The 23,596-nt window shown below is 40.7% G+C and overlaps 1 protein-coding gene across 1 annotated transcript; it reads right to left on the bottom strand.

The window, feature by feature from the left end:
- Positions 1-832: 832 nt before the first annotated feature.
- Positions 833-23,571, bottom strand: RIGI (RNA sensor RIG-I). Its single transcript, XM_086866651.1, has 18 exons — positions 23,090-23,571; positions 22,877-23,008; positions 20,933-21,111; positions 20,281-20,431; positions 18,407-18,529; positions 17,499-17,612; positions 16,440-16,593; positions 15,298-15,556; positions 14,444-14,606; positions 13,934-14,035; positions 11,720-11,877; positions 10,942-11,077; positions 9,903-10,051; positions 8,535-8,625; positions 7,623-7,793; positions 5,837-5,988; positions 3,816-3,962; positions 833-2,164 (listed from the first exon to the last, which is right to left on the bottom strand). Exons 1-18 carry the CDS (start codon positions 23,487-23,489, stop codon positions 1,868-1,870), a joined length of 3,078 nt encoding a protein of 1,025 aa, XP_086722777.1. The 5' UTR covers positions 23,490-23,571; the 3' UTR covers positions 833-1,867.
- Between the last annotated feature and the right edge of the window lie 25 nt (positions 23,572-23,596).

The raw sequence follows: 23,596 nt of genomic DNA on the forward strand, positions 1-23,596 counted from the left end.
TCTGAAGTGTCTCTCATGAGGAGAAGCTGAGAGCCTGGACTGTTTAGTCCAGTGATGAGAAGGCTCAGGGATATCTCTGCTGTTTGTGTACAAATATCTGAATGGAGGGCACAAAAAGAACATGCAGCCAGGCTCTTTTCAGTGGTGCTTAATGACAGAGCAAGAAGCAGTGGGCACAAACAGTGTGAAACACAACGTTTCCTGTGAACAGCAGAACACACTTTTTCACTCTGAGGGACCAAGCGCTGATGGGAGGAGATTGCCAAGAGAGGTTGTAGAGTTTAGTCTGAAATCCTTGTGTTCAAAGACTATGAAAATAACAAAACTTTCCAATTTCAACTTCCCAGTAGTTACTACCATAAACTGGAATTTTGGACTGATTATTTTTTTATGCAAAGAGTCCCAAAGCAGATGGTCTTTTCACAGAGCAATTTGATACTTAAGAACTGTGATTTTTCCATTTACTTTTAATCTGACAGTGCTAAACCAGCCTTTTTCAAAAGTTTTTTGTTCCTAGTATTTTTGGAGGGGAGGCATTATCTAAACATAAATCATCTTTATTCATTGTTCTGTGCTTCCTTTTAGGTAAAAACTAAGTACAGAGGAAGTTACTGTAGGACTGAGATCCAGCCTTCCCGTACAGTGCACACAGCTTTCACAGTAAAAGCCATGGACTGGGATGGAACATGAAGCAGTGCTTACAAAGTTCTTTTGCTTTTAATGCAACACTTTACAAGAACACAAGCCTCACTGAGTAGGATTTAGGCAGTTTAGTTTTTGAACTCATAAATTTAGGCTAATTTTTTTAACTCTTAAAAAAAGGGAGGCAGGATTGTGTTTTGGTTTTTTTTTTTATTTTTTAATTAGTTCCAGTGTTTTGTAACATAATTCTTGCACATACATACCATACCACATTGTCAAATACACAAAGTGAAGTAAAAATTAATTTGGTTTTGGTTCTAGAAATAATGAATACTAAGCTTGAAAATGTGTAGGATCATCAGGTGTTTTAGACTGTACAAGTACAGCATTTCATAACTCTGTAGGGATTTCGGTTTTTCTTAGAGAAGTCTGGGTAGTCCATAAGACAGGTTATCCAGGTGAGTGCTAATCCCCATCAAAACTGAACCTCCACCCATGATCCAGGGCACTGTCTTGTCCCTATTAGGGCTTGTTCAGCTCAGGAACACAGGAGGGTGTTGCAACTTGAGCAACAGCAACTCGATCAAGGTGCAGTGATATGAAAAAGTGTTACTATTTTAATCCCCAAGAGGGCTCTGCCCTGCTGCATTTCTTACTGTTGCAGAAGCATTTCTTGGTAAAGATAGATTCAAGAGATGTAGTGTCTTCCTTACAGTAAAGCTACTGGACACTTTTCTTTCAATTTTATATATCTACATCTAGAACACTAAAAGTAACTTTTTAAAGTTTCAGAAGTATCTAGAGTAGTGCCTGAAGTGCTAGTAAGCCATGTTGTTTGCAAGGATGTGCAGTCCAACAACACATTAGTAGTAGCAAAGAAGATGCTGATTCGCACCTCAGTTCTTGAAAGTGTAGCCTGTCACCTAAAGTTGGATATTTAGTCAGTCATTCTACTTGATCTTATTTTTTTTCAGACCAGGTTAGTCATAGCCATAATGATTTGGATCTAGACAGCTAGGCATGTATTTGTCCTTCTAGTGAAACTTCAGGTTAAGTATCTCATTATATAGCAAATACTGTTTTTCAGTGGCTTTACCAGCCTTTCACAATCTATCCAGATGCAGGTGAGGGGCCTAGCAGAAAGAATGAAAGTTTTTTTAGAAAATTGACCATCTGCTATTTCAGCATAGTGCACTAGAACAATATCTCCATTAAAATGTTGAATTCAGTTGGATGCTTCTTCATCAAAATTCTTCAAAGAAAAATTAATGTTTTTCCATTTCTGAAAATCCATTTGTGTCCCAGTTTCAACATCCTCTAGTACAAAGCTTTTGATTTTGATGACTGGTAGATTATCAAATGTCTTGTACTTCACTGTGATCCCCCAGTCATGCTGGCATTGAGTATTGCGGCAATGCATCTTGCTTTTTTTCTCAAAACCATCATACTGAACCGGTTTCCGGTGGGGCTTTGTTATATAACGCTCCTTGAATGCATCACCAAGGACAGTGTGATGAGATTCCTGAAACAACACATGCCAGAAACACTTAATATTAGAAACAACATTCTTCATTTTTTTCCTGTCATTTCCCTTCCCTTCTCAAATACATGTTCTCTCTATTAAGGCACTTGCTATTGTCCAGGAGGCTCCAGCACCTTTTGACTCATTGTTCTTCCCCTCCCCGCCCTCCCATTCATGGAACACCAGGTACTAGAAGGACCCAGGCCTGGGCTTGGGTCAAAGCCAAAAGAATTTACTGTGTATCCCCAGTCACCAGCTTACACATATTTGAATTTAGTAAGCTGTTTAAAAACTGTGTTTGCAGTATTTGAGCTATGGCCATGAAACTAAGAGAGTAATTCAGACAATGGACGAGTTTGAGAGACTCCTGTTGCCCATGAGGGGTCATACGACTACTTTAGAGTGGTAGAATGAATTACCCTAACAAAAGAGTTGTATGTGTTTACAGCTCATATAATAAAGGATTAAAGAAATTAACAGCCTTATTTGAAAGCATATTTACAATCTGCGCTTGAGTCTGAAAATGGTAGATCCTCCTAGAAATGCAGCTTGTAGGGATTATTTTGAAAACTGAGGGGTTTTTTGCAGAGTGCTAAGCAAAACCACTTACTGAAGAGTTTTCTGAACTCTTGGATCTATTTGCACAGGTATATGTGATAAGCCAGGAGCACAAAATAGAGTAAAAGTCAAAGGTGCTTTAGACAGCCCTTGCTTTATGTCAAAGAAACGTAACCAGGTTTTCACAAAGCCAAGCTATTCCCAGCTACTTGCAGAGGACTAGTAAGTACCATCTACATTCCACAAACAGCTGGTAAAAACAAACAAAAATTTGGCAGGGACCTGAAGGCACACATGGTAATGCTCAGCTGTGGCCTTATCACATTGCAACTACACTTTTCAGAGCAGCACAAATAGAAGCAGCTTATAAAGAATAAAAGGCAGAACAATAAAGTCTCAAAGTGCTCAGAAAAGCCTCTCCTCCCTGATCACTACTTTCTGTTTGAAAAGAGTATTGCCTTCTTTTGCCTTGTCTACAGAGAAAATACTCATGCTCAGAAAGAGTACAATCAGAATGTCCCTAGGATATGCATAGAAGCAATGTCAACTACACCTACAGAATGGAAAACAAAATAATATTGAAAAAACTGTAGGACTCTTCTCATGAAACCATGGTTTACTTTGCTTTTCAAAACTCAAACTGTCCCATTAGACAAGGAGTTTGTAAGCTGATCCCAGTACTTTGTGTAGATAATTTTCAGTCAACAGAAATTGTGGGAGAAATATCTCAACAGCAGAGAGTCTTCTTCAGGAAAGTAAATATCCAGCAGTAACTCTAGGAAGTTATGTAGTTGAATATCAGGGGATTTTCAACAGAATTTGTCAGAAGGGCTTCAGGAAAACAGAAGTGATTCCTACTGTATCCCATATTTGCACACCTTGAACAATATATGATATATATCATATATATCATATATATCATATCATACTGCAGAAGTAGTCACAACTGTTCCTAAACTGTTATTTACTCAGAATTTCTGTTCTCCTCCAGTTTGCACAAAATAGCCCACTTCCACACTGCTAAACAATGCAACTAGTTCAATGATGCTGGCTTCCCTCTTGGTCATGGTCGTGTTTCTGTACAGAAACATACCTGTATGACTCTGATGTCGTCTGTACTGCAGGCATACGCTTTGCATTTTCCGCACAAGAGATTTTTCTTCCCTTCCACTACTTTCTCTTTTGTTTCTTTCTTCCTGGAATCTCGTAGTATCTTTTCCTTCATTTGCAGGCCATGTATCTTCAATAAATAAATAAAAACCGAGATCATTATGAAATGAAGTCCCAATGTCAGCCTAAACCTGACTTTGGGCACATAACCTCTAGGAACCTGTTACTTAAAGCCCACAAAACAAAACAAACCTTGTTCTGGCAACTCACACCAAGAAAGAACAGGGTACATTTGTCAATTTAGAATGCAGGGCTAGAATGAGACTACGTGATGGACAGCACTTATGCTGTTTGTTCCTTCCTCCCCTCTAGCCCCCAATGGCCCCTCTGGTCTTAAGGCTGCTGTGTTGGTGTGAACACTTAATTCATGTGAGACCCTGCAGCAGAATTAACGCTGTTGCTCTGGGAATCTCATGGTTTGGAAAGAAAGCTAGAGAGAAACTACAGAAACTACAGGCAGAGAGAGAAGCAACAAGGTACAGCCTGGAGCTGAGAACCAAATGCAGAAACGGAATCCTCTGAGAAAAAGCAGGAGCAACTGCACCAAGGCTCGGAGGTGGGAGAGGAAATGTCACAAAGACCAGGGGGCCCTGGGTACCCTTTGTTGCACAGCTTAATCTCTGAAAGCTCGTCTGGAAACACAGGATGATCTGTGAGTCCAAGGGTTATGGGAGAACTATGTACAAAGCTTTTTTGTTAGTAGTGCCTGCCACTGGCTTATTCCAGGCTTCCCTGAGCTCTGGGGAACACCACTGATACACAGCCACCAGCTGTATTTAACTCCAGTCACTCCCACTCTCTGGGCCCAGCCATCCAGACAGTTGTTTACCCAGCAAAGAGGGCACCCATCCAAGCCATGAACAACCAGTTTCTCCAGGAGAATGCTGTGGGAAATGGTGTCAAGGTCCTTACTGAAGTTCAGACAAACACCAAGCACAGCCTTCCCCACATCCACTAGGTGGGTCACACTGTCACAGAAGAAAATCAAGGCGCTCAGGCAGGACCTGCTGTTCATAAACCCATCCCAGGTGGGCCTAATCCCTGGTTGTCCTGTATGTGATGGGTAATCGCATTCAAGATGATCTGCTCCATAACGTTCCCTGGCATTGAGGTCAGGGCAACAGGGCTGTAGCTCCCTGGATCTTCCTGGTCCTTCTTATAGATGGGTGGTCACACTGACCAGCCTCCAGTCACCTGGGATCTCCTTGATTATCCAGGACTCCTGATAAATGCTGGAAAGTGGATTGATGAGCTCTTCCACCAACCCTCTCACTACCCTTAGGTGGATCCCATCAGCCTCCATAAACTTGTGTGCATTGCAGTGGTGTAGCAGGTCACTAACCAGTTCCTTTTGGATTGTGGGAACTTTATCGTGCTCCCTATCTCTGTCTTCCAGCTCGGGGGCTGGATATTCTGAGACGCTTAATGCCTTGTTCTCCTCTGAAAGATAACCAGTCTTACAGAGGCAAACAAACCATTAAGCACCTCAGTTTCTTCTCTTCATTTTTGTCGCTATGTTTCCCCCATGTCAAATAAAGAATGGGGATTTTTCTTTAGTGCTTGGTGGTGGTCCATATAATAAGTATATATAATAATATAATAATAAGTATCCAGCCGGGCTTTGTCCACTCTGATTTTCAGCTGCAAAACATCACTATTTCTTTATACACTGTGCCAAAGATAGCCTCCAACTCTCACATCACCCATGAGTCTTTCTTTTTTCATAAGCAACACATTATAAATTCTACCTCACTGTAGAGTTGATATTCACAAACTGACAGTACATACTATCCCTTTTCTTCTGACCTAGCCTTTGTCAGAAATCAAGTAAAATGAACACTTCCCTTGGGTTATCCTTTGGCCCTACATACAGCCTTGGTAGATGAAGGCTGATATAGATTATGCCTTTATAATCTGAGTATGAAAACCATGCAAATCACAAACCTTTCTTGCAAACGTTGTTTCATCCCAGTTCTGTAGCTTTTCAATAGCTGCATTCATCATTTCTTCCTTGTAACTGTTTAGTTTTTCATTCTCAACCACTTCTGTCTTACTTGTCACAAGGATGCACTTGCTGTCTCTTGCCCTTCCACGACCTATATAGCAACACATTTATGCTCTTACTTACTCTTAACAACATGTGCAAAAGTGACCGGTCTGCCATAAGACTATTAAGGGCCTTCCACATGGCTGCTTTTGTTTGCAATGTTCTGAGATTCAGATAATGCTGCTTCTGAAGAGCATTCTTCAATAACAAATGGGAACAAGATCCCCCTTCCAGGTATCCTCATGGATATACCCTAGCCAGTATATATATACAGTATACATATATATATACATACAGGCACTGTATTGCCTGCTTCTGTGGCCTCCCTGTGTTGAATTCAGGCATGCTTTAAAATAAAATTTTGGTGTAGCATCTTGCTGTCTTCTTGTCATTAAAAAAAAAAAATAAAAAAAACCCCATATGTGTATATATATATATATATATATATATATATATATATATATAAGAAAAGTTGATCTCAGTCAACTTTTTTGTGTCTGAAAAACCCCAAAACCCCCATATATCACAAAAACTTAAGGAACTGGAAATAAAGTTCTGACAAAAACATAGACAATGGCAAGTGCCTTCTGTTCTACCTGACTGTGCCTACTGCCTGCCTGTTTATTAAAGCTGTGACACAGACAGACCCAGAGCTAAAATAATCTTTAATTACATTAAACTGATAATAGTTTAGCAGTATTTTGGTTATAAAAAGTGTTTACATTTTCTTTTGAGCTTCTACTCCACAAAAATCATGATTGTATGTGATTTGAGATTGACATAACCTCTTTTCTTTTCACCTTTAATGGCTTCTTAATAATAAACACTTTCTTTCCATAAAAGTCAATTCTGGTCCAATAAAACACAGATAAGAAGGTCACAACACACAAACCCTGAAAGAAGTGTAAGTACAATGGATATAAGTAAGTAAAATGGATATAACTTATAAGTTATATATATCATATATAACTTATATATATAACTATAATACATATAAACTATGATGTTAATTGCTTGGAAAATAAGATAAAATATTTCAGATGTACCCTTAAAAGAGTAGGCAGTTTTACGCTGTTCAGGAATGTGAAGCAGAAATCAGTATTTAGTGTGGCTTTTCATTCCCCTCCGCTGGCCATACTGTAAAATCACCAAATTTAAGGCCAGAGTCATGACAGACTTTGTGGACAGGCAGGGAAGACAGAAACAGGGTGTCTTTGTTTTGGTCATAAATATTAGAGATCTGCACAGACGAAGGCCTCCTACACCTGGGAGCTGGGCTGGTAATAAACCAGCCAGCTGGGGAAGGCCTTCAGAAGCCAAGGCAATACAAGAAATTCCATTGCAGCAGTCCTATGTAAATTTTTTGAATGATTTGTAATATTTCTGACAACAGTTCTTCTAGCCACAGTTGTGCTTATATATGTAATTGTCTACTTGAGGTACCAGTCCTCAACAGTTCAATAACCTTGTGCAGCATGGCTAATTTCCCTGGCAAAAGAGCAGTCAGACAACATAAAGGACTAGGCTGTGTGAACTAATTTATCGTGTCCCATCATTCACCTGACTTTGCTCTAAGGCACACAGGAACAAGGCATGCACATATTACTGCAGTATTTAGCAGCATTTCATGTCCATTTCTAGGTCAAAACAGGTTTCTAAAGTAAAAACTCAGAAATTCCATACCTCTGACTTGGATCATTTTGGTGACATTACCGAAGTATTCATAGAGCACCACAAGGTTGCACTCAGTAATATCAATGCCTTCGTCAGCAACAGATGTAGCAATCAGCAGTCTGATGTTTTTATCATTTCTGAATGCATCCAGTACATCCCTCTGCATTGGCAGGGTCATGCCTACAGTACCAAGAAACTGTCAGGAGAAAAACACTGAAGAGCTCCTTGAGCAAGGTACCTACATTTGATTTTACTTAAGTGATTAGCAATTAGTACATCCTTTTGATCTGGAAAAACACTTCAAGTTTGATATGCAGCATTATAAATATAAGTATATATATACATATATGCAGTATATGTGTACATTATACCCACTGTCCAGGGATTCCTCTTGATGTGACACAGAAATCATCAACTTGGGAAACACCATTTTAGACACAACACCCAGATGATCTTTACTGGAGACACCCATGCAGCTTAGTTAGCTAAAACCCAAGCTAACTCGTAACTTAAACCACAGGTAATTAATTTCAGCTGTAGTTTCCATTCTATCTTATAATGTCTTTCTGCCAACAAACACAAAATAAGAGAGGGATCTACAAAAGTAACAGAGGCATTATGAGAATTAATCACAAGAAGCTATGGAAGTGAAATTTCTTTTGTGCTTTTGAACCAGCAGAATAGTCCTGCAGAGAAGTATCACTGATGGTATTACTGCTGCTTTAACCAAAGATTCTGGAGAGAAAAGGCAAGCATCTCCTTAGGATCCATTCAAGGACTTCCAGATATGGAAGAATGAAAGTGCAAACCCCCATGACCTTCCTCTGTTTAAGGGCACAGAATATGAACACAGGGAAAGCAGAACAGCTTTAGCACCATAGCCACCACTGGTTTAGCATATCTCAGTGCAAATCTGCGTACCTGTTTTATGATCTCTTCTTCCCTTACCCATCAACACATCTGTCTTTATGTGGCTAAGTACAGGGTTTGCTTCTATCCACTTCTTCAAAGCCTGGAAAACAAATCTCGGAGTTAGCTTTCCTGTGCAGATGAAATGCTAGTTTGAGGTAGGCAGATCTTTCCTATGCTTGCCTAGTCATTCAATGCTTCCAAAAGAAGACCCATAAGCAGAAAGCAAGGTGTAACTCTCCTTGTCAGGAGAGAATATTTTTTAATACGTAAGAAAGCAAGGGTCACACCATGATGCCAGATTAAACCATGCCAGACTGATTTCCCCTTTTCCTACTCCTGCAACTTCAAAGTTGGCTAGAGAGCAAGTAGCCTTTCACTGCTAAAAAGTTTGTATTTTTCTCTAATAAACTAACAGGTCACTGAATGCTACATCTCTGGCATCAAAAGAAAGTAGTTGCTATTTACAAACTGGACTTCTGCTACACAGTGACAATAGCATGTTCAAACTGCTCTTACAGAAGAACAAAATTCAGCCAAGCTACTGTAGGCTTTTAAATCTAAACATGGAAAGCCGCCAGCTGATGTTTGGTGTTGTTAGTTTGGACTTCGTCCTGCTTTCAATTTTTTCTGATTTGCAACTCATCCAGCATGTCTGGATGAAAAGGATAAAAAGGGGGACTTGGTTGTTCAGCTGATAAATCTGTTTACAGTAGACAGAGACAGCTGATATTTGCAGTAAATGTTTTAATCTATTCATGTTAGTGATTAGGAGAACATTAACTTAAAGCACAAACCTTTTCTTCGATCAAGGTACTGCAAGGGAAAAAAAGCATCATCCAGCCTAGATCCTCGATCACAGGCAAGTATGAAATAGACCAGTGATACGAAGAGTCCAGAAAACATCTGCAGCACAAAGTTTTTCCTTTTTCTTGATCAAAAACAGGTGTTAGGGCACAGACCTTCTTTAGGTCTATAGGAATCCTCTGAGAAATATATAAATATCTCCTGATGTGCAGCCTGTAACGCAGTAAAGCTGCCGATTCATAACACCACTATACCTGAAAACCAAAACCCTTAAAACACATCTTGTTGTAACTGACTTTAGACCTAAAGTAAAAATCTGATGGCTTGATGATCAACTACAACATGTAGTTAAATGTCATGAAGGACACCATAGCTGTACTGTAGTTTTCAGAAAAAGAAAAAAACCTGTCACTCATTCTGCCTCAGAGCATCAGGGCTTAGGTGGACACAGTATAATAAAAATATCAAATACATGCACATTTTTCTATTTCAGATCAAAATGGGAAGGGTAATAGATGAGGCAATTTTTTTCCCCGCTTCCCATTTTAGGAGTTTTAAAAGAAAATGTCGTACAGCTACTAAGGCTCTTGTCTTGGCAAAGAGAATAGTGCGAGACTCTGGGTTATAGTGGTATGCTTCGTCCAGGATGCAAGTGAGCTCTTCCAACTTTGGATTCTCATTTGACTCGTCTTTTGAAAGAGCAGTGAGCTCTAGCTCTTTCTCTGAAAGAAAAAATAAAAAAGGTTTCTTGTAAAATTTACCTTTTTTAGTGCAGAAAGCAGAGTTTCCACACAAACCTACTTTCAAACAGCACACACACTCTCTTTTAGCTTCTTCTGTGTTCTGTTCTGTTTGAAATAATATGCTTTCATATGCAAGCAGGGAAATCTGTTGGTTTAAATGCAACACAATCCCCAGAAAAAAACAAAATTATGAATATCTCACACTTTGCATCAAACTGACAAGAGAACTTCTGAGATATACTGTGTATCAAAGGACAGCAACAAAACAAACTTACCTCTTGCGCTATTTCTTCTTAGAAAACAACTGGCACTCAAGGGCAGACCACCCAGTGATTAAAAATTGCAGTCAACATGGCAACACACCAGACCACAGGCTTGAATATAGCCCACTGCTCACTAAATTGGAAGTCAGAGCACAGTGACAATGTGCTAACTTCCAATGAGAAGGGTACACCTGCTTCTCCCCAGAAGAATGGGACTAGCCAGGAGGCTAGGCAGTGCACTGAGCAGTGTATGTTGGCTTATCTAATGCTAGCAGCATTCATGATTGTAGACCATCCCCCTACTTGTGGGGCACAGCCATAAGGGCACTGCTGCCTTATCTCAGAGCCAGGCATGTAAGAACTTACTACAACATCTAGCTACAACTATTACTATTTCATCAGCTTCTGCACTAGAAGCTTACAGCCCCAGAAATTTAGTCCCCCTCAGCTGCCTTAACACTGCACTTGCACCCATGCAGTCACCACATCTTCTGGAAAGTGTGGTTTCTGGAAAAACAACTGCACTTACTCTGAAGAAAACACCTGGACCATCCTACCATAAGCTCTCTTTTCCCCAGCAACTCTCACAGGTACTGTGGGAAATACCTTGAAATTTCTCCGTCAGCTGCTTCTCTAACTCTGTATATGGTCCATTTTTCACATTTGTGAAAAATTCATTTAGGTAGGCTAAAGCATCTTCAATGCGGGCATCTTCACTGATAATGAGAGCATCATTGAATTTCTGCATGGAAAAAGACACACGCATTTAGAGCTCATCTTCCATGGCGTGGGATGAACGCAAATTTTATTTAGCTAGATTAAGTGTTGCAAATTTGTGGTGTTCTTCCATTTCCATGACAACACAAGCACTGTGAAGTCTCCTCTCACTGATTTGCCCCTGATGAGTATCACAGAGACAACTCTTACATGCCTTATGCCTTAGCCTGTGTCAGCTTGTTGCAGTCTTCAACATCCTCACTTAGTGGAGAGGCAAGTACAGATCTCTTCACTGTGGTGACCAGTAACAGGACTCATGGAAACAGCCTGAAGCTGAGTCAGGGGAGGTTTAGGCTGGATATCAGGACAAGGTTTTTCACCCAGAGAATGGTTTGGGCACTAGAACAGGCTCCCCAGGGAAGTGGTCATAGCACCAAGCCTGAGAGAGCTCAAGAAGTGCTTGGACAATGCTCTTGGGCTCATAGTGAAGGCGTCCTCTGCAGGGACAGCAGCTGGAGCCAATGATCCTTGGGGGTCCCTTCCAACTCTGCGTATATTCTATGATTCTAAACAGAACAACTGGTTCAAAATCTGCTTCTAGGTGAACATACCCATATTGGAAGGAACAGAATGGCTCTGCAGGGAAGGAAAGAGGATGCACACTTACCCGCAAGTGTTCAGTACAAATGAAAAGTTCTCTACAAATACTGCTCTCCTTCTCCTTATCTTCCAGTTGCAACAGTCTGCATTTCTTCTGAGTGGAAACTATCCACTGTTCATATCTCTGTGTTCCAAAGTAATTCTTGTTGATTTGGGAGATGGTATCTATTAAAGGAGAGGAAAAAAGTTTTGTTCATCTTGAATAACAAATAAAAATCATTAGCTAGAGGATAACACGTTTCTCACTAATATTTGCTCTAAAAAGCCTATGCAAAAGAACAGTTTTTCAATACAATCACAGAACCACTGAGGCCGGAAGGCAGCTGTGGAGGTCTTTAGTTCAACCCTCTGCTCAAAGCATATCACCCTGAAGCAGGTCACTCAGTTCAAATGGGCTTTAAGTACTTCCAGGGACAGAGTCTTGAACTTCTTCAGGCAAGTGTTTGACCACCTTACAGCAAAAAAGTTCTACCTGTTACTTAAATATTTCTGTTGTGCCCACTGCCTCTTGTCCAGCCTCTGGGAACCACCTGTGAAGAGTCTGGCTCTGTTTTCTTCACTCCCTATATATACCAAATATATACCCAGATGATAGCACAAAATTAACCCAGTACAATTCAACCGAGGATCTGTGTATATACACACATCTGCAGTGACTTTAGTAATAAAATTAGAGCTCATTTATCCTGTAAAAAGCCTACAGTATTCATAAAAATCGTAGCACGTACATTGTTCCTTGAATTACCAGCTACTCAATAGTTTATAGTCATTCATTAAATAGTCCAGAAGTGTATTGCCCAAGGGGCTGTCCCTGAGGCAGAACTAGGCAGTAGCTGTTTGCTGCATCCATACTCTGCCTGAGTGCTTCAAGGGCTTCAGTAACCACAGGGTCCACAGAAGGGCAGCCACTGCCACTCATGCAAGAGGAACTGTGATGCAAAATAAGCTTCAGAAGTGTTTGCTTAATGTAACATGCATTTTGAGAATCTTTTTGTCTTTGTTCTTTGATCAGGCTTCTTGGGTTTGGGGTCGGTTTGTTGTGTTTTTTCCTTTGGTTGTGTGGGGGTTTTAATTCTCCCTTCCTCCCCCAGAATATAGTTCGCTCTCAAATATCTGGGAAGTGGAGAGCAGGGGGGAAATCTAGAACTGAGGCAAACAGGTTTAAGGCACTGCAGTCAGTGTACAAAAGCCAGTCTAAGCACAGACAACGTCCTTCAGTCCAGAGCTGGAGAGACCAAGGCTGATCCTGAACATATCCATTAATGGGTCTCTGCTTTGTACCCCCTTCTGCTCTCCAATTTTTTCTAAAAGTCACTTACTGGACACCACTTAGGAACTCAGCAAAAGCAGAAAAGATAAATTAATTTCTGAAGGGTTATAGGATTAACCTCATGATCCTGAGACCTGTTTTCACAATCATGCATATCCTCTCTGCAAACCCTCCCATCAGAGTAGCTCCTGAAGCTGGAACCTTACTGGCAGTTGTTTCCTTCCTTTCTTGGGCAGCCATATCCTCTCTCCAGTGATGTTCATGTTGCACAGTTCCTACTGAAACATTACCTCAAGGGCTTTTCAAAGGAAAATAGTGGAGACCTGGTAAAAAGTGGAAATTGGAGTACCCGGAAGAATAAAGAGGACAGAATGCTGACCAGAAAAGGTGGCCAGGGCAACCCTAGAAATGTGTCAATCTCCAAGTGCAGCTCAGAAACAAGAGAAAACATGAGAAGTGTCAGAGCAGCAAGTGTGAAAATTAACTTCTGCTGTACAGAAAAAATGACAACATTGAGAGTAATACCACTGTGATATTTCTTATTTTCCTAACAGAGACAGATTGGGTGTGAAGGATTTGGAGAAATGTTTAAATAAGAACATACAGATATCTCTCATCAATGAAATCCAGCCCACTGCATTTTGAATGCAAGCCCTTTTGTTTCCAATTCTTTAAATTCAGAAGGATTTGACGCTGTCAAAAGCACACTGTTTTTAGTTGCAAGTAACAGGCTGAAATTCAAGCAAAAATGTTTATGATTGTCAAACAAATCAGGTATAACAGGAAAATAGTTGAATCTCTTATCTGTAATCTCTTATTGAGGGAATATTGATTAAATGCAACTAAAAATGAAGGAGATAGGAAGTGAAAAGAGTGTCCTAGCAGCTATAAGGATTCACTCTGATTTAATCAAATACTGAACTGCAATACAAGCATATTTGAGCATCTTACCCGCTGAATAGATCTTCCTCATCAACACCTCCGTCTCAGACATCAGACCTGAGATAATGTCTGCAAAATGATTCTGAGCCCGCATTTTAACCCATCTGATATCTAGAGAAGAGAAACGTAAGTCAGTGCTGAGTAAGTAAAACATTTCCTCAGGAAGCACAGAACAAATTCTTGTCTAGAAGAATGCTACACATGGTGTTCCATGCAATCATAATCAAATTTATTGTTAATAAGCACTGCAGGTGCACAGAAAAAAACAGCTCCAAATCCTCACTGGCAGAACTGAACAAAAACTAGAGATGGTGCATCAACAGCAAAGAGAAAATATATCCAAGTGGGCACTGCCTTACTGTAGGAGATTGCAAAACTAAACTTCTTTCAAGCTAGTAGGAAGCAAAGCCCTAGCTTAGTTTGAAGTTTTAACTTAATCTAAAAAAAAGGGGGATTGGGTAGCTGCCATAATCATAGTGCTTTGCAACTCATAGGAAAATAAAAAGGAAGTGTGCTTACGTGTTTCTGGCTTGTTTCCAAACCTCTGCAGATCTTCTTTGTTCACTCTGACAGTGGATATGGTCTGTATGTCAAGGTAGGAGCAGAGGACACAGATGTGCTCTACAGCTTCATTAGTGCTCCTGGCATTACCAACTCCAGTAGAAGCAGTTAAACCTATAATCTAAACACAGACATGAATAGCTCCTTTGTCACAAATGGAATAAAACCAGGAGACATTGTTACCAAATTGCCACCATCGTCAAAAACATGGAAACGAAACAGGCAGCAGAAGTAAACAAGCACAAAATCCTAAGACCCAATACCTGTACGTACTCATGCCCTCTTCAAGGCACTCAAACTTAGAGTATTTAAACTTAAAATAAACTTAAATAAATAAATAAACTTAAATCCAATCAGAAAGTGGGTTAAACTTAAAGATACTTAAATCTATAACCCAACCCAGACCCATCCTTTGCATTCATTCAGAGGTGTCTTCCCAGCTGGATGAAAACCTCAGACCAGCAGAGGCAGTGGCCCCATTTTCTAGAGCAGAAAACAGCAATAGCGAGGTAACAAGGGGATTACTAAACTGCATGCTTTCCTCACAGTTCAGCTCTTCTGTTTGCTCTCAAGTACTCCACTCTTTGTCATGTTTGATCGGTCTTTCTTGGCAGCTGCAGGGAAGATGTGACATGGGAAAAAAAGCCTGGAAATGTCCAAGAATGAAAAAATGTTCCAGATTCTACTATTTCCACTTGCAGCCATTGTTAAAGGGGAGTTTGAACTGGATCAGCACAAAAGGCAAGACTTTGCTGACTACATTGCAGAACACTTTCCTCCAACGTTTCCACCCCTGATGGGCTGGGCCTTACCTGAGGCAGCTGGTTTGCAGAGGAGTCAAATTTTTCATCCAGGTACCTGGTCATCAACACATTGTAAGGGTGGTTGCCTGTAGTGTTGTGGCACTCATCAAATATGATCAGAGTGAAGATGGAGAGGGAGCTAAGGACCCCTTTCTCCATGCTATTCACAAGAATCTGGGGTGTTATCACAATGATGTCATTGTCCTGTATAATATTTTCTACAGAGATATTTGCAACTGTTTCACCACAAATTCCTTGAACAGAGTATCTGGAAAGAATATGCAAGAAATGGTATGAAAAAGGATATCTTGAAGGACAAGGAAAGCTAGAAAAATGGACTTTTCAGCAAGCTTGAAAGGCAGTTACTAAGTTTTAAATGTCAAAGAGTTAAAGCTGGCAGTTTGACCACAGAAACTGAGGGGGAAAAAAAAAAAGCTGAGGGTAAATAACTGAATCTTCAACTACCATTAACAAAAATACATCATATTTGAGGAATGATTAAGTTGTACATTTAAGCTGCATTTGTCACATGTAACAACCCTTTTGTGTACATGCCTGACGTCATGGGACTCTTTCTGCCCAGCAGCCTCCTCTTCCCATAGCAAAAAGGAGACATATGTGGATGTTCAGTAACCAGTTCCCTCAAAATCAGAAGATATAAGTTCTTATAAGATATAATCTTATAAGTTCTTGTAAGATTGTTAATGACCCTCTAAGCAATCTGCAGTCTTGACTGAGACATGAACTATCATTTTCTGACTAGAGGTTGGAAAAAACAAAGAAGTTCTTCCATTTAGAGAAGAGAGACAGAGAACGGCAGGAGGAACCTCACTGCTGCTGCCAGGAAATGCATCAGCTTTGGAAGCAGGTGTGAAAGTAGTCTCAAGAGAGAACACACCCCACCCTTTATGTACAGAAATACTTCCACCATTTCCATAGATGTGCTACAATGAACTCTCCAAAACCAGACTTCAGATTTTCCAAAAAAAATCTGCCACGGCAATGCCATTCTTGCAGCTGTACATCATCCTGATAACACTGTCAAGCTCTCTTGTTCACCAGCACACCCACTACATCTTGCCCTAGCCACAGTTGACCTATAGGGCAGTTTATCTTCTGTGGAGGGAGCCACCAGGTAGAATTACACTTACCCACTTCTTTCAAAATGCTGCCTGAATATATTTTTCTGTTGCTCATACACTGGCACTTTGGTTGCAAGGAAGACAATTTTTGCCTTTCGTCCTGATGGAATGTTTTGCAAATGATGTTCACAAATCATAAGTGCCACAAAAGTTTTTCCAGATCCTTCAAACAGAAAACATGAAAGGTAAAGGACAAGTACGAAAAGGTGCATCTGTAAGCAGTAGCTTGTCTCATCTAAATGCCTTGTTACAAAGGGGAGCTGACAATGGGGCTGTTACTCTTCCAGACTTGAACACATTTGGAACAGATTTAAACACAAGTATGTTGCTTACTCAGGTGGGGGATCATCCCTTTCTCTCTCACAGTCTCAGTCTGTAAAGGAAATTGGGCAGTCACTGGGGACTAAAATCCATTTGCAGTTGTATTTGAATTCTTTGAAATCACTAAGTCTTTTTTTCACTCTCAGCACACGCTCTCACATCAAATCAGACTATGTATAGACACCAGACCCTTTCAGCTTCCATCCTTCCTCATACAGCCTCCGTCCTCTCTCACTTGCTTTCCTTTGGCCCTCAGGCTCACTGTGCAGGCTCTCCAGAGCTCTCCTCTGTCCCTGCCTCTGTTATCCCACTTGCCTCACCAGGGCTCAGGGGAAAATTAGGCTGTCTGGATGTTGCAGGCATTGCAGTAGAGAAGAGAGGGGAGCCTGAGGCTAACTCATCCTGTTTTCCCTTCAACTTGCAAGACAAATTTCTTAAATATCTGCAAAGATTAGTGACTGGCTTTAACTGAAAAATCCACACTGAGGAGTGAGAAAGCAGAAGTCAGAACATGGAAACGAATGCTGAGTGTGCTGAATACAAGCACTGACATGCCAACAGACAAGTCTGTCTTGCCAGCCTCTGTGCTGCCCATGGTCATTAATTGCAGGGTAAATCTGGATCTACTGCAAGGAAGACAGCTTTGAAACAAATGCCTGAAGAAGTCTGATTCAACCTTTACCATTCCCTATCCTTCACAGACATATGCATCAAGAAAATTTTTCTAAGAAATGTCTATCCCCTTACCTGTGGGGGCACAAATCAATGTGTTTTTCCCATCAATAGCAGGCTGTGCAAGCTCAATCTGGTAGCTCCGAGCCTTCTTTGGTTCATAAACAGACGGAGATGCATAGACGTTTTCTAGGATAAAACAATGTTTTTGCGAAGAGTGTTGCAATAAAAATGCAAAAAATATGTTGCGCCCCATACAGTTGCTACCTAAAATGATAAAAGAGTCCTTGCAGTCTACACAGAACATTACAGATGCTCCAAATAAGAATTCTGTGTGAGTTTGATGGCACATTTTTTGTTACCCCTCAACTGTGATTCATAAAATGAACTCATTTCAAGGTCTTGGCTGACAACGCTCACTTCAACTGGTCTTTTTTTCAACTCAGAATGAAAACACAAAGGATTATTTTTCCCCAAATCCATACATAGGATTTATTTTAGCCTTCTGCTCTACAGACTTTTGAAGTCATTACTCTCTTAAACTGTGGTCTTGTCAGAGTGTTTGGACTTTAGGAACAGGAACTAGAAACTACTGGTGGAGCAAAATTTGCCATGACAGCCACTGCACAGATCCCTTGCAGACACATTCAGTTCTCTAAACTGGTTAATATCAGATCATGTGTGAATTAATTATATCAGAGAAGAGGTGCATAAACAACAGGCTGTTGTTAGGGGATCTTTTTTGATAATGTGCTGACAGAACAACTCTTCACTAGAAATGTGATAAGTGAGGGGCAACCCCATACATTTCCAGTGCCCAGCATAAGATCCTTTGAACATTAATACAGAAAACAGGTAAATCAAGTCAGAGATTTGTACTAATTCCTCAGTACCTTCCATTGTGGCACACTACATCTGTGTCTTTCAGGAATCTAAGCAAATTGAAAATATCAAACACAAACTTTTAAGTTCTTAAGAGCTACCTGAAACCGAAGAGAGATTTTTGCTGAGATTATCACATTCTGCTTCTTCAGAAAAAGTCACCATGGTTTCAAAGTAATTCTCAGAGGCATCTGTCATTTCACTATCCACATCTTTGCCATTATCTATATAAACGGAAAAAAAGCCATGTTATAGATCCTTATGATTTTAAAACATATTTGTTGTGATGACAAATGAAGGAGTTGGTTGCTGGAAGAAAAAGACTACATAAAATGATGGTGCACACAGGCTCCTTTCAAAGCAGATGGATAGCACTGAGAATCTTGGTTTTAGAAGATTCTAAACAACACATTCACATGTGTAACAACTTCCAATAAACAAAGGAGACAACACACTGGGAGGAAAGTTTATCCTCTGTGTTTAATGACAAGAAGTGTAACACGGACATTAACCACAAGCATGAAAAATTCTTATGAATCCAAAGAAGCTTCGTAAATTCAAGATTCTGTTCTCCTTTTCTCCCCACCTACTGAAAGGACCTAGAAATTGTAAGAATATCTCTATTCTTTATATTACACAATGATCAAAAGAGAAATTTTCTTTGGTGTTATAATTAATACTTTGTCAAAGAACCATTCCTGGGCCCTGCATGAAGAGTCTCTTTGCAAACAACATATGATGATCACAAAGGACTGCTTTTGGAGGGGGAGAAAGAGCACATCTGCATATCAATCCAGCTCCAGAAAGCACACAATATCTGCCATTAATTTCTGGTACCAACTCCTCTTAACTGCCAGCAGTAAAATGTTTCCAATATGGACAATGCTTCTTCAGTAGGCTGACTTTGGCTTTGCTGAGCTGGATGTCAGAGGAAGCTGCCCCAAAAGACAGTGATAATTTTAACTTAAAAAATGTAACTGTCAACAAATAATACGTATAGCCACCAGCTACATAAAATAATATCTATGTATGTGTAGGTATTACTATTATGTATTATTTCACCTATATTTTAATAAATTTATTAATTATGTACACAACTTTATGCATATATAATAGTTAATTCTCCAGTTAAGAAATTACACCCTTTGACTGCAGTAATAAAAAAAAATTCAAAATAAGAAATACAGTTTAAGAAGCCACTTAAACATAGCTTATCCCTGTTGCTAACTAAAAAAACAATTCAAATAAGCACCTAGGGACAGCAAATGTAGATATGAACATATATAGTCCAGTTTATTTAAAATCACTTTTTTAGTAGCAAAATAATGTATTCTTCTCTAAATTCTCTTATGCTTCAGGTTACTTCTAGAAGTGCTTTTCAAGGAGGTAAATTTAACGACTGAAGCAAAATCTTATGAGGGACAATTCTGCAGTTTTGCACAATATGAACATAATAACTTGGTAAGGGCTGCTTATCATTATAAACGCTTGGTAAGGACAATTTCTTGTAGAAAAAGGTATATGACCTGCTCTGGGGATTACACAAGTGTATCACTCTCTAGACTATCACATTAGTAGTCATATTTTATCAGAAAATATTGCATCTGTCACAACTCGAGCAATGAAAAGGATGGCAAAAGTTGCGTTAAGAAGAGAAGGAAGAAGATAACTATTTGGCTATTTTTATGCCTTCAGAGCCTGTGCTGCCTGAGTCTCCTTTCCTTAAAAAGGTACCATGACTAACCATCTGTGAGGAAAAACAGTCAAAGACTAATTTCTGCCTGTTTGTAGGATAGTACTTGTATTTAATTTTATATAAAAGACATTTAAAATAAATTTTTAAGAGGTTTTTTTTTTTTTAGACCACAAAGTATTCTGATAGTATCCTTCTAAATTAGTCTGATTCTCCTAAAAAGAAATTACTGTCTGGTACAAGAACAGGAAAAGAATATCATAAAAACAATTCACATTTTACCTTCTCTTATATTCCACAGTACACTTGCATTGTAATATCCTGCATTATCCAATGCCAGCTGAAGACTTTTGGGCCAGTTTTCCTTATCTGAGCGACAGAGGCATTCAATGAGTTTAGTTATCCCGGCCGCTTTGCTTCTGTATTCACTGATCTGCGCACACCGCAAACAGAAACTGCTGTCGGTTCTGAGCAATCAAACCCACTGCTCTTTGCTTAGCAGGTGAATTTGTGATGTTTGATGTTCAGTTGAAAACTGCATTTCCTTCTCAATGAATAAAAAGCTTTAGAGTAAGGTGCAGCCATTTACCCAGTACAGCTTCAATTCTGCCAGTGTAGTTACACACTAAATTTAGTTGGACTATAGTAATAGGTAGGCTGTTTGTTTGAATATTTGTAAATGGTGTGAAATATCACAGAGCTTTTCTGTCAATTTCTCTCTGGCAAAGTCCTTGCAATGAACTCTATCTGCCATAAATCTGTGAGCCTTGCATTTCAGAACAGGAAAAGAAAAATTACAGAAATTATAGCAGGCCTGTGACCAGCCATCCTCCTCACCCAGCCACCTATCAGACAGGTGCTGATTCATCCCACAAGCGAAGCAGCCAGCACTTCTCTGAATCAAAACTAGGCCAATACCATGATTTTACCATACCTGCAGGATCTCATCACACTCCCTGTCTATCAGGCATGTGTTTATGTATGGCATGATTGCTACAGGATCAATTTCTAGCATTGTTGCTTCTATCCGCTTCAACAGCTGCCTGTGCAGCTCCAGTTTTTCCAGTTTGCTGAAGTCCCAGTTTTCAATTGCTTCTGCCAGTCCAGTGTAACCTTTCAGAAAAAGAGACAAATCATTACTGTGAATTCAATCTCTAGCTAGAATAGGTAGGAACAAACTGAAAAGACATTTTCTCAGCCACTCTAGAGAAACTAAAATTATTTTGTCCTGTAAATGATAAAAATCTAGGCAAACCACATACAATTTTATCTAAAAAGTCATTGTTTTCCTTCCTAGCACTTTTATGTCTAATATGAAATACCTGCACTAAAAGAGCAGTAGCACCTGAAAAAACAATAGAAGAGCCACACTAAGTCATAGGTCACATCACCCAAACAACTATATCCACTCCTGCCTTTCAATTATACAATCCTTGGAATTCTTGAATTCCATGATGCTCTTCCGCAGGATTCCCAGAGCAAAGGACACCACTCAGAATCGCAAGATGCTTTGGTTGCCTTTTCTTTTATTTACCAGCATTTTATCTTTTACTCTTGTCCTTGACTCCACTCTCCTTCAAAAATCCTTCCTGTACTGGATTCTAGCCAGTCCCTGACAGAAAGCAGTACAGACACCTGCAACCTAGATAGTGATCAAATAGTTGAAAATACTGTCCTGGAACAGACAGTGACAGGGAAACATATTTTAAGGACTTGTGCCATTTGCCGTGTAGGCCTCCAAAGTGGAAAAAAGCAGATCAGAGGAACTCCCAAAGGAATTTGCCTAACTTCTTAATTCCTTTTAGAGGAGCAGGAGAGTGGTGTGGATACTTACCACCATAATGTCTAGTATGAAGTATAAGTATTACTTATCCCTGCATCTGCCAAAAAGAAGAGAAATTCTAAATTCTAGTCTCTGTCCCAATTAACAAGTAATTGGGATAACACTTTGAATCATCAGGTTAACTGTCTCAGTTTTTTTTATTTTGCTGTAGATACACCAAACTGAACTCTACTAGCAGGTTCAAAGTAGATAGTTCCACAATTCAGAAATCAGCATTATCACAGACTGGTAAAAGGTTGCTCTGGACTTGGTGCTTGCTTTAAGGTATGAGTGGGTTACATCCAAGTGATAAGAAACTTTGTAATATTTTTTCACTGAGATAGTTATTCCCAATTAATGGTGAGGAAATGAAAACAAAAGTATCTTACGGCATGAGATTGTAGGATTCAACAAATCTAATAAATTATCAACAAGAATCTATGATACAATATACATGTATAGAAGAAAGCTGGCAGATGCTGCTCATTTTATGCCTTCACAATCTTTTCATAAGATTCCATTTCATAAAGGAAACTGGATTAGGAACTTACACATCAAGTAGTTATAGCTACTGTGGAACAGTCATGTTATAAACTGGTTACGAATGGTTGGTTACTTCTTGAAACAGAAGGCTTTCAATGCCACTGAGTAATTTAAAATCTTTTAAAAAGTCGTTTAAGGCTCTGTTGTTAAGTTATCCCATGCTATCAGTCAATCCTCACTCACTTCCTGAAACCCATTTGGCTTTCTGTTTCAGAGGATTTAGCCTCCTTCCTTTGTATTTGGTGAGAACAATGGTACTATTGTTTCTTCTCTAAAGGCTCTGAGACAGACAAGCCTCCTGTCAACGAGGCTTTCTTTCTCCATCGTCAGAATTGTTCCAGCCTCTTCACATCCCAGCAGGCTTGTTTCCAGCCTGCCAGCCTGCCTTTTCCTACGGCACCCGGCCCGCTGTGTCAGCACGGGCAGCCGAACCGCGGCGTGCGGAGCGCCCCAGCCGGTCCCGGGAGAACCCGGGGGAACAGCGACACAGCCCCGCCGGGGAGTGCCACCCACCTGCTGCCACCAGGGCATCCAGGAAGCCCCGCAGCCAGCCCTCCGCCTCCAGCAGCAGCACGGCATCCAGGAACAGCGCGGCGGCCGCCGTCACCCCCTTCTCCTCCTCCTTTCGGACCCTCTCCTTCACCTCTAGCGAGAAGCCAGCACACACAGTGAGGGGCGAAGGGGCAGGGGCGGGGGGGGGGGGGGCGGGCCGGGGCCGGCTCTCACCGTCGGACAGCCAGTCCGTCATGTTGCCGAGGATGTGCACGGGGTTCAGGATCCTCTCGATGTACCGCCTGAAGCACCGCAGGCTCTGCTTCTCCTCCGCCGTCATGGCGAGGCCGGCGCCGATCCCGGTGCCGATCCCGGTGCCGATCCCGGTGCCGATCCCGGTGCCGCGGTCCCGGCTGCGTGCGCGGAGCCCACCCCAGGTACGAGACAGCTGGCAGGGACTGAGTGGGAGCCGCCCCCGAGCCGGGAGCGACGGGAAAAGGAAACTTGAGCGCGGCTGAAGAATGGAAACCGAAAGCGCTCCCGAAGGGAAACGCTGCTTTCCGCTTGCGTCTGTCCGCAGCAAAATAAAAAGGGGACCGTCGCCCCGAGCCCAGCTAATCATATGCCCGTGCATACGGCTGTAAAGGCTGTAACCAGCCCGTTTGTGCGGCTGCCAGGGTGAGAAAAAGCACAGCGAAGAAATAGGAGTAAACGCATCATCCTATCTTCTCTTCCCTCTTG

Source organism: Cyanistes caeruleus, chromosome Z, assembly GCF_971803275.1.
Source record: "Cyanistes caeruleus chromosome Z, bCyaCae1.hap1.1, whole genome shotgun sequence".
Classification (NCBI taxonomy): domain Eukaryota; kingdom Metazoa; phylum Chordata; class Aves; order Passeriformes; family Paridae; genus Cyanistes; species Cyanistes caeruleus.